The 12,500-nt window shown below is 39.8% G+C and overlaps 1 protein-coding gene across 1 annotated transcript in view; it reads right to left on the reverse strand.

Annotated features, from left to right (window-relative positions):
- Positions 1 to 12,500, reverse strand: part of LOC132888892 (cilia- and flagella-associated protein 46) — a 251,873-nt gene that overhangs the window by 79,371 nt on the left and 160,002 nt on the right. Inside the window, exon 41 of the mRNA XM_060924987.1 lies at positions 8,562 to 8,750. Within this exon, the coding sequence (XP_060780970.1) occupies positions 8,562 to 8,750 (189 nt within the window). The remainder of the gene's footprint in view (positions 1 to 8,561; positions 8,751 to 12,500) is intronic.

The raw sequence follows: 12,500 nt of genomic DNA on the forward strand, positions 1-12,500 counted from the left end.
ATGAGAACTACAACCCCGATTCCAAAAAACTTGGGACAAAGTACAAATTGTAAATAAAAACGGAATGCAATGATGTGGAAGTTTCAAAATTCCATATTTTATTCAGAATAGAACATAGATGACATATCAAATGTTTAAACTGAGAAAATGCATCATTTAAAGAGAAAAATTAGGTGATTTTAAATTTCATGACAACAACACATCTCAAAAAAGTTGGGACAAGGCCATGTTTACCACTGTGAGACATCCCCTTTTCTCTTTATAACAGTCTGTAAACGTCTGGGGACTGAGGAGACAAGTTGCTCAAGTTTAGGGATAGGAATGTTAACCCATTCTTGTCTAATGTAGGATTCTAGTTGCTCAACTGTCTTAGGTCTTTATTGTCGTATCTTCCGTTTTATGATGCGCCAAATGTTTTCTATGGGTGAAAGATCTGGACTGCAGGCTGGCCGGTTCAGTACCCGGACCCTTCTTCTTCACAGCCATGATGCTGTAATTGATGCAGTATGTGGTTTGGCATTGTCATGTTGAAAAATGCAAGGTCTTCCCTGAAAGAGATGTCGTCTGGATGGGAGCATATGCTACTCTAGAACCTGGATATACCTTTCAGCATTGATGGTGTCTTTCCAGATGTATAAGCTGCCCATGCCACACGCACTAATGCAACCCCATACCATCAGAGATGCAGGCTTCTGAACTGAGCGCTGATAACAACTTGGGTCGTCCTTCTCCTCTTTAGTCCGAATGACACGGCGTCCCTGATTTCCATAAAGAACTTCAAATTTTGATTCGTCTGACCACAGAACAGTTTTCCACTTTGCCACAGTCCATTTTAAATGAGTCTTGGCCCAGAGAAGACGTCTGCGCTTCTGGATCATGTTTAGATACGGCTTCTTCTTTGAACTATAGAGTTTTAGCTGGCAACGGCGGATGGCACGGTGAATTGTGTTCACAGATAATGTTCTCTGGAAATATTCCTGAGCCCATTTTGTGATTTCCAATACAGAAGCATGCCTGTATGTGATGCAGTGCCGTCTAAGGACCTGAAGATCACGGGCACCCAGTATGGTTTTCCGGCCTTGACCCTTACGCACAGAGATTCTTCCAGATTCTCTGAATCTTTTGATGATGATATGCACTGTAGATGATGATATGTTCAAACTCTTTGCAATTTTACACTGTCGAACTCCTTTCTGATATTGCTCCACTATTTGTCGGCGCAGAATTAGGGGGATTGGTGATCCTCTTCCTATCTTTACTTCTGAGAGCCGCTGCCACTCCAAGATGCTCTTTTTATACCCAGTCATGTTAATGACCTATTGCTAATTGACCTAATGAGTTGTTGCAATTTGGTCCTCCAGCTGTTCCTTTTTTGTACCTTTAACTTTTCCAGCCTCTTATTGCCCCGTCCCAACTTTTTTGAGATGTGTTGCTGTCATGAAATTTCAAATGAGCCAATATTTGCCATGAAATTTCAAAATGTCTTACTTTCGACATTTGATATGTTGTCTATGTTCTATTGTGAATACAATATCAGTTTTTGAGTTTTGTAAATTATTGCATTCTGTTTTTATTTACAATTTGTACTTTGTCCCAACTTTTTTGGAATCAGGGTTGTAGTTTTATTTTCAAAAAAGTTTATTTTTACCATGTCTCTATATATTTTAGTTTATGTTCATTGTTGAGACATTCCAATAAATATTCGTTATAAATATAGAGTCATTATTGTCAGGTATATCTACCATCAAAGGTCTCAGTCTCAGCCAAATCACAGACAATACAGAATTCAATTTCTGAATATTAAGTAGAGATTACTTCAAGCATACTCTGGCTGGCATGTTCTCGGGGGACCAGAAATCCAGCAGAATATGTTGTGTTGACCAAAGTATATAATCTAAGCATGGCATTTGCAAGAATTGCATGTTAGCATGGTCATCTATTTCGCCAGGCCACAAATAGGCCACGATCCTCAAAACTCAGGGCCTTTTAATCAGCCACGAGCAGTCCTCAACTTTCAAAAGTGGAAGCCTTTTTTTAGGCCGCGATAATTTTTCTTATTGTAAACTCTGCATATGATTTATTACATCTATAAATGTATTACATTCAAATGTATAAGAATCAGTTATGCCCAAAATAAAGTGACTCAGCAGATTATGTTGTGTTTATTAGACATTCAAGCATGATTCCTAATTTAAAACACACACACACACACGCACACACACATATACTGTACACACACACACACACACATACTGTATATACACACACACACACACACACTATAAGCAATTTTGCGACATGTTAGTTTAATAAATCTTCCAGGATAAACAAAAGAGAGACACAATGTGTGCGCGCACGCGCATGTTTGTATGTGCTAAATAAACTAAAATACCTGAAAAAATACTATGAATGACAATAAAGCGTAGCTTCCATTTTTTCTTAAGATAAATCTTTTGAAACCAATACAAAAATCACAACACTCAAAAGTTTTAATCTCTTAAAACTTAACACAGTCTGGTCTTTATTTATGTTTGTCCATTTGTGTGTTTAAAGTATGTGCACTAAAGCGGTCAATGTCAAAGAAGCCAGTCACTATTATCATAACAAATCACTATTCCTGTCTCACTGTAGTAGAGAAACCCTTGTGTATTGTATTAGTGTCTCTCAAAAAAATTTTGAACATCATGAAAAAATTCTTTTTTTCAAAATTTATTTAAAAAAGGTAAACTTTCATATATTCTATATTCATTACACAAAGTGAAATACTTCAAGCCTTTTTTTTGTTTTAATTTTGATGATTATGGCTTATAGCTCATGAAAATCAGAAATCCAATATCTCACATTATTAGAATATTTCCTAAGATCAATCAAAAAAGGATTTACAATACAGAAATGTCCAACTTCTGAAACGCATGTTCATTTATACACTCAATACTTGGTTGGGGCTCCTTTGCCACCAATTACTGCATCACTGAGGCGTGGCACAGAGGCAATCAGCCTGTGGCACTGCTGAGGTGTTATTGAAGCCCAGGTTGCTTTGATAGTGGCCTTCAGCTCGTTTGTATTTTTGGGGTGGGAGTTTCTCTTCTTCCTCTTGACAATATCCCATAGATTCTCTATTATCACCATTCTCTATGGTGCACTATCAAGCACAGTAATATCATGGTCAGCAAACTATTTGGTAGTAGTTTTGGCACTGTGGGCAGGTGATAAGTCCTGCTGGAAAAAGAAATTGGCATCTCCATAAAGCTTGTTAGCAGATCGAAGTATGAAGTGCTCTAAAATCTCCTGGTAGACAACTACGTTGACTTTGGACTTGATAAAACACAGTGGACCAACACCAGCTGATGACATGGCACCCAAAATCATCACAGACTGTGGAAACTTCACAGTGGACTTCAAACACCTTGGATTTTATGCCTCTCCACTCTTTCTCCAGACTCTAGGACCTTGATTTCCAAATGAAATGCAAAATTCACTTTTCATCTGAAAAGAAGACTTTGGGCCCGGGTAAAACGCTTCTGACGTTGTCCAGGAGTGACTTGATATTAGGAATGCGACAAGTGTAGCCATTTTCCTGAAGACGTCTGTGCATGGTGGCTCTTGATGCACTGACACCAGCCCAGTCCACTCCTTATGAAGCTCTCCCAAGTTTTTGACTTTTCTTGACAATCCTCTCAAGAATGTGGTCACACCTGTTGCTTGTGCACCTTTTCCAGCCAGCATTTTCAGCAATGACCTTCAGTGGCTTACCCTCCTTATGGAGGGTGTCAGTGATCATTTTCTGTATAACTGTCAAATCAGCAGTCTTCCCCATGATTGTGGTTGCATGGACTGAACTAGATCGAGACATGCATGGTATTTATACTGTTTTACTCAAACTCGAAATGATATATTCTAATATTTTGAGATTTTTTTTGTGCTGTAGGCCATAATTGTCAAAATTAAAATAGAAAAAGGCTTGAAACATTTTAGTGTACATGTAATGAGTCTACAATATATTAAATTTTCACTTTCTTCAATAACTGATAATGAAAATACTGAATTTTTTCACGATATTCTAATTTTTTGAGATGTACTATTATTTGCTGATTGGTTGAGAAGTCAGATTCCCTGGGATTTTCTGTGACGTAATTTATACAAGTGCAATGTTATTTTATATTAATTAGGGTTACACATCTTTTTCGGTAAATATTAGTGGCTAAAACGCAAACTTACTGGTGTTAAGTTTATTGTCATAAGTGTTACATATTCTTACAGCAGAATTCCTCTAGTTTCCAACAGTACCAAATATGTCAGTATGGAACACGCTCTTGTTCACCAATATATATAATTTTTTTTTTTTTAAATGTGTACTGGTTTATATCGAATTTATTACCAAATTAGTGTTTATGGTATATCGTATATAAAGTGACAGTGTATATAGCAGTCTGTATATGAAATTATGCAATGGTGAAAGAGTTAAGCACATGTAAAGGAGTAAACATAATGTGTTGCAACCCACCTCTGCTGACTCGTCAGAAGGTGTTGTTCCAGAAAGTAAGTCTGGCTGTAACAAGAATGATACGTTAATATTAATGCACTCATTCTGATATGTTATTGTCTCTATAGCAACAGTTCATACACAAGGTCTAATAGGCTAAATAATAAAATAAGACCAAAAGTCTAATAGTAAATGGGTTTAAAAAAAAAAAAAAACAACCGTTGTGTAACAGAGTAACACCTATCATCAGTGATGTAACACTTTTTGTTAGAAGACCTTGATTTAACATTTATGGAAAGTCTAAGGTGTCAGCACTTTGTAACATTCACAATGCTTTGTGTAGCTGGTCAACTCAGAAAAATATATATAGAACATATAACAGGAACTAGCTTGTCTCTTGGGTGTTCCACAAAATCAAATCTAACTACAAACCCCATTTCTGGAAAAGTTGGGATATTTTCCAAAATTCAATGAAAACAAAAATCTGTGATTTGATAATTCATGTGAACCTTTATTTAACTGACAAAAGTATAAAGAAAACATTTTCAATAGTTTACTGATCAACTTAATTATATTTTGTAAATATAAACGAAGTTAGAATTTGATGCTTGCAACACACTCAAAAAAAAGTCAGGACAGAGGCATTATTACTATTGTGTTACATCACCTTTCCTTTTAATAACATTCAATCATATGGGAACTGAGGATACTAATTGTTGCAGTTTTGCTATTGGAATTTTTGTTCATTCTTGCTTGATACAAGATTTCAGCTGCTCAGCAGTCCATGGTAGCCATTGTCTCATTCTCCTCTTTATGGTGTGTCATACATTCTCAGTAGGAGACAGATCTGGGCTGGCAGCAGGCCAGTCAAGCACATGCACTCTGTATCTATGAACCAGCTGTTGTAGCCCGTGCAGAATGAGGCCTGGCATTGTCCTGCTGAAATAAGCATGGACTTCCCAGGAAGAGACACCACCTTGATGGCAACATATGTGTCTGTAAAATCCCAATATCCCCATTGAACACAAGGAAAAATGCTATGGAACTTCATGTGTGCAATTGTACACATTATGTCCGAAGGGGATGCACACCTCCATGTGAATGGTACCGTCACACACATGCAACTCACTCGTGCCGTGGGCACTGATGCACCCCATACCATCACAAATGCTGGTTTTTGCACTGCTCTCTGATAACAAACTAGATGGTTGTGTTCATCTACGGCACAGAGGACTCGACATCCGGTTCACCCGAAAACAAGTTGAGATGTGGACTCATCTGACCACACCACACATTACAGTTTCAGGTTGTATTTCTGGATGCAACAGTGGACTGTGTTAAGTGACAATGGTTTTCCAAAGTACTTCTGAGCCCATGTGGCTATATTTGCCACTTAAACCTTATCCTTTATGCACCGAGATGTCTCTGAATTCCCTGAATCTTTTCACAATCTTATGTGCTGTAGATTTTGTAAGACATAATTCTCTGCAATCTTGTGTTGAGAACTGTTCTTTTCAAATTGAGGAACAATTCTCACAAATTTTGGCACAAAGGGGTGAACCATGACTTATCCTTGCTTGCAAAGACTAAGCCTTTGGTGCAAGCTCCTTATATGCCCAAACACGACACCCTTACGTGTTACCAATTAACCTGCTTGTTGTGGAATCTTCCAAAATGGTGTTACTTTAATATCATATCAACTTTTCAGTCATACTTTGCCTCTGTCCCAACTTTTTTGAGTGCGTTGCAGGGATTAAATTCTAACTTTGTTTATATTAAATACAATTAGTTGGTCAGTAAAACTATTAAAACTATTTTCTTTATACTTGTCAGTTAAATAAGGGTTTAACTGAATTAACAAATCACAGATTTTCATTTTTGGGCAGCACGGTGGTGTAGTGGTTAGCGCTGTCGCCTCACAGCAAGAAGGTCCGGGTTCGTACTTCGTATTTATTCTTGACCTTCTTGGTCAAGAATAAATACTTACAATTATTTATCCTTACAAAGGAATAAAACCTTACAAGCCCCATGGCCGGCGAGGGCCTTTCTGTGTGGAGTTTGCATGTTCTCCCTGTGTCCGCGTGGGTTTCCTCCGGGTGCTCCGGTTTCCCCCAAAGACATGCAGGTTAGGTTAACTGGTGACTCTAAATTGACCGTAGGTGTGAATGTGAGTGTGAATGGTTGTCTGTGTCTATGTGTCAGCCCTGTGATGACCTGGCGACTTGTCCAGGGTGTACCCCGCCTTTCGCCCGTAGTCAGCTGGGATAGGCTCCAGCTTGCCTGCGACCCTGTAGAACAGGATAAAGCGGCTAGAGATAATGAGATAAGATTTTCGTTTTTACTGCATATTGGAAAATGCCCCAACTTTTCTGGAAATGGGGGTAAAATGTGTGATTGAGAAACTCATTCAGATAGAGTATGCAGACAGAGTACGTTTTGTCAAATGTTTAACTGGTTAATATGTCATTTTGACAGATACCAAAATGTCCTTGTGACTGTAGTTTAATAATGATGTTGGATATGTGTTTTTCCTGCCCACACATAGATGCATATATGCGTGCGTTTGTCTTGGGTGACTACTCGACCTGCATTTCGTCACTTATAATAGTGTCTTCTCTCTGTGCTATGCTCCCCTCCACTGCTCTGCTGCTCTCCTTTTTTGCATCCTTATCCTCCTTTTCCTTTCCTTCTGCTCCGTTTTCCACCTGGTACAGCAGAGGGGTGAGTCATTTGCATATGGTTAAAAAATTTGTTCATGGGAACAATTGTGTATATATAGTCAAATATTTGTTATCAGTGTATACTAATTATTGTCATTTCATTATGTATACCAAGGCAAGTTTGGTTTATACATAAGCATAAACCACTGGTTTAGTATATACACAAGTTCAGACATCACAAAATCTTTAAAAATACTCATGAACTAATGAACAAATTTAAAAGAACAGAAAGAAGCACAATGGCGCTCCTTCCTAAGTTCAATCTATTAGACAGTATTAACATTATTATTGTCCAATCCTATCCCGTAGTGTATTGTAAAAACACAGTTTTGTGTGGGGGTTTCTCTTTTGAAACATCAAAAGCCAAATCATTTGGACATGATTGCCTTGCTAATTTAAATAATGAACAGAATTAGCCTTGTTAAAGTAGGTGGAATGCTAAAAACTGCAACAAAGTAGTTCTGCAACACTAGAGTATGATACCCTTGACTTAGGCCCTGTCCACACGGCGACGGATTCAGGTGAATCTGATAAAATTGTTTATCGTTTCGGCCTGGCGTCCACACGGCACCGGCGTTTTGGGTGCCCCAAAACGAAATATTTTGAGAACGGGTTCCAGAGTGGAAAAATCTGGCAACGGCGCCATTGCGAAGTCGTCTGGATGAGTAGAACGGATTTGTTTACGATGATGCCACAACCACATGACTGTCAGTGCTTCACGCCGGGTAGAAGTGTAACAAACTCGATGCGAGTTGTCAACAAATCCTATAACTTGGCTCATGAAACGTGCTTACAAAATATTTTCACTGCTTTCCAAAAACAAAAACAATCCCGCCAGCAAAAATAGGGGAAAAAAAAGGAGCGATCTCACCTCTTCAGATGTTGGTTTAAGTCCGACAATACATTCCTCAAAAAGGGCGTAGAAGAACAAAGTAATCCATCAACGTGTAGCATTCAATTTATTCTGGACCATTAAAGAATTCTGGAGGATATCAGAATGTTGGCGTACCGGCTTCCATCTAACCCCGTTCATTCCTCTTTCCGCGTCTTTTGTTTTACGCTACTGATTAATAATCAAAACTTTATGTGGCTGATGCTACAGAAGAAGGGGTTTATGCGCATGCGTCTACTTCTTCTATTGTTCTGGTGTTTCCGATGGGACCGTCTTACAGCGCACGTAGAGGTGTGGCATGTGTATTGCATCGTTTTCAGCAAGCGTTGCGTTGCCATATGTACCTGATATTTTACTGATCTGTTGCCCATGTGGACGCAATATTTAAAAACAAAAATCTCATTGCCGTTGTCATGTGGATGTAGCCTTATACCCTCTGGTATATAGTCCCAATTGGAGGGTATACCATGATTGGTTTGTCCCACATCAAGGTGGGGTAGAGTGGATCCTTCTGCAGTGCTAACAGCCTCAAGCACTTTCCTAGCATGACAAGTGTCTGCATTCTGGTTTCAACACAGTCCTTCATGAGAGACTGGACCACAGTCAGCTGGGTATAAGTCAGCTGGCCCACAGACTGACCCATGGTTAGCCATTCCTGGAACAGAAACAAATAAGTAAATCTCAGATCGGAGTCACTGCATACTGAATCTTATGATGTACTGTCTTGTGCTTATTTCTGAACACCTGGATGGTATGTTATAGAATGAGGAGAAAATTTTATTCAAACTTAGCAGACATTGGTAGGTTAAAATACAACCATTATTTAATTAAGTGAAAATAGGAGAACATTTTACTGCAACGTATAGGGACAATATACAGTCATGGGAAAAAATAAAGTATACCCTCCTTCAATTCTATGTTTTTATTTATCTGGGCTTAAATAACAATTGTGTGGTCCTCACAAACTTCTATTAAAAAACAAACAAAACTTCAGGTAACCAAAATAAACCCACAACAGATTTCATTATGTAGTCATTTTTTCCCCCAAAAAGTAAAGCCAACATTCAGAAACTTGGGATCATTGTCCTGTTGCATAACCAAATTTCAGCCCAGCTTAAGCTGCTGGACAGATGGCTTCACATTTGTCTCAAGAATATTCTGGTATAAATTAGAGTTTATTGTTGTCTCATTGAATGCAAGTTTGCCTGATCCTGTGGCTGCAAAACAAGCCCAAATCATCACTCCTCCACCAAACATGGCACCAAACTTTTCACCAAACAGGGCACTGTACATCATGACCAAACATCTCCACCCTGGTCTCATCAGTCCAAAGGATGTTGTTCCAGAGCTTTTGTGGGGCTTTTTTCCCCCCCAGACTGTAAGTCTTAGGTTGGTTCTTGACCAACCTATGGTGTGAAAACCTATTTAGTTCTAAATGTATATGTTATTTCCCTTATAGCATACACTTTTTGACGCACAGAACAATGAGCTCACAATGAAATCCATCCCTTCCTCAAATGAGCAGGTAATCTGTCTGTCCACAGCTCAGGTGAGAAGAACTCTAAAAAGAGTGAATCCATACAAAGTTGCTAGACCTGATAACATACCTGGCCAGATGCTCAAAGAATGTGCAGAACAGCTGACTGACACCCTGACAGATGTTTTAAACCCTCTGTGAGCCAGGCAGTCATTCCAGCATGTTTCAAGACCACCACAATCGTTCCAGTACCAAAAAAAACCTCAACAACCTAATGAACAATTATTGCCCTGTGGCACTCATTCTAGTCATCATGAAGTGGTTTGGGAGACTAGTCATGAGCCACATGACTATGCCTCCCCAGATCATCAGACCCTATCCAGTTTGCGTACCACCCTAACTGGTCTACTAATGTTGCCATGTCCGCTGCACTTCACCTGTCACTCATCCAACTGACAAGAAGGATTCTTTTGCAAGGATGCTATTCATTGACTTCACCTCAGCCTTTAACACTATCATCCGACAGAGACTGACTATGAAATTGATTAGGCTGGGTTTGAATGCCTCCCACGACAATTGGATCCTAGACTTCCTGATGGAAAGGCCTCAGTAAGTCTGTATTTGAACCAACACCTCCAGCTCCATCACACTGAGCACAGGAGCACCACAATGCATCTTCAGCCCACTGCACATCACACTGTTGACCCATGACTATTTTGTGGAGTTGAACTCTAACCACATCATCTAATTTGCAGAGAACACAACTGTATTGGGTCTCAACAACGATAATGAATTAGCTTACATGGAGGAGGTGGCAAGACTCACTGCTTGGTATAAGAGCAACAATCTCTCTCTTAATGTGGATAAAACAAAAGAACTGAGAGTTAACTCCAGAAAATCTGGCACTGATCACCCTCCTCTCTCCATTGATGGTTCTGTCATTGACAGGGTAAACACCACCAAATTTCTGGGAGTCCACATTTCGGATGAGCTTGCTTGATCCCTCAATACCATATTTATAGCAAAGAAAGCATGACAGCATCTGCAATTTCTTCAGAGACGAAAGAGAGCTAGTCTCCCCTCACCCATCCTCACCACATTTTACAGGGGCACTGTCGAAAGTGTCTTGTGAAGGTGGGACTTCATCAAGGATCTGCTTTGAGTCCTTTCTTGTTTGCCATAGTGATGGATAGCTTGACAGACGAAGTGAGGCAAGAGTCACCATGGAACATGATGTTTGCAGATGATATTGTGGTGTGGTGAAAGTAGAAAGGAGGTTGAGCTGGAGGTATGCATTGGAATGAAGAGGAATGAAGGTGAGCAGTAGCAAAACAGAATACATGTGCATCAATGAGAATGGGGATGAGAGTGTAGTGAAGATGCAAGGAGTAGACATAAAGAAAGTTGGTGAATTCAAGTACTTGGGGTCAATTGTGCAGGAAAATGGGGGGCTGTGATAGTGAGGTGAGAAAGAGAGTGCAGGCAGGGTGGAGCAGTTGAAGAAGGATTTCGGGAGTCATTTGTGATAGGAAAGTCCCAGCAAAAGTGAAAGGTAAGATGCATAAGACAGTAGTGAGACCAGCTGTGATGTATGGATTGGAGACCATACCCTTAATGAAGAGACAGGAGGCAAAGTTTGAGGTGGCGGAGTTGAGGATGTTAAGGTTTGCGATGGGAGTGACAAGGTTGGACAGGATAAGGAACGAGCACAACAGAGGGACAGCACATGTGGAGAGCTTGGGAATTAAGCTAAGAGAGAGGAGACTGAGATGGTACGGGCACATCCTGAGAAGAGATGCAGAGCATGGTGGAAGGAGAATGTTGAGGATGGAGCTGCCAGGCACACAAAAATGACGAAGGCCAAAGAGGAGATACATGGATGTGGTGAGAGAGGACATGAAAGTGTCAGGTGTGGTAGAGAAGGATGCGGAAGACAGGGAGCAATGGAGACGAAAGATCCACTGTGGCAACCCCTAATCGGGAGCAGCCAAAAGACGACGACTGTCAAAAGTGTCTTGTCCAGCTGCATCACTATCTGGTACAGGAACTCCAGAGTCTCTGACGGCAACACACTACAGAGGATAGTGAGAGCAGCTGAGAAGATCCTTGGAGTGCCTCTACTACAAACACTGTACCCATAGAGTGTACAGTATTTTGGAAGACCATTTGTTTTTTGTAATAGACAAAAAAGCTCTCTGTACAGCATGGGTCTATACTGTCCATTTTTCAGTTTTAAGCCTAGAAGTTAGTGAACATCATGACACACTTTCTTATTATGTATCGTAAAGTGTCAATGCTTTTAGAACTCTATTATTGACTCTGACAAGTAACTTCCTGGACACTAAAATTAATTTGTGAATAAAGTTATATTTTCCTTCTACCATAGTGCTACTGAATTCTCAACGGTGTTGTTTCATGTTCTGTAACAGCTCTGAAAAAAGTGCCAGCTGCAATTCAAATCACAGGTTTCTATTAATGCACTTCTTATTTCAAAGTCCTTCATGCGCACTTATATGGAGCACGCTCATCATAAATATAGGTCTAATAAGAAACAGATTTTTTCAAGTAATTTAACAAAGAAAAATTTATAATTGACACGGTGGGGCTTTCTAATATAATATATAACTTAGAATTTTAATTACACAAACTGCTGAAAAAGTTAATGCTGGCTAAAACAGAAAGGTGTCAGCATTAACTTTCAGCAGTTTGTGCTACAGTAGCTCTTCTGTGGGATTGGACCATATGGGCTAGCCTTCATGCCCCGTACTCCAGTGAGCCTTCAATACCCATGACCCTGTCACCGGTTGTCCCTCCTTGGACCACTTTTGGTAGGTACTAACCATTGCATAGTGGGAACACCCCACAAGATGTGCCATTGTGGAGATGCTCGGACCGAGTCATCTAGCCATCACAATTTGGCCCTTGTCA

Source organism: Neoarius graeffei, chromosome 7 (assembly GCF_027579695.1).
Source record: "Neoarius graeffei isolate fNeoGra1 chromosome 7, fNeoGra1.pri, whole genome shotgun sequence".
Lineage (NCBI taxonomy): Eukaryota > Metazoa > Chordata > Actinopteri > Siluriformes > Ariidae > Neoarius > Neoarius graeffei.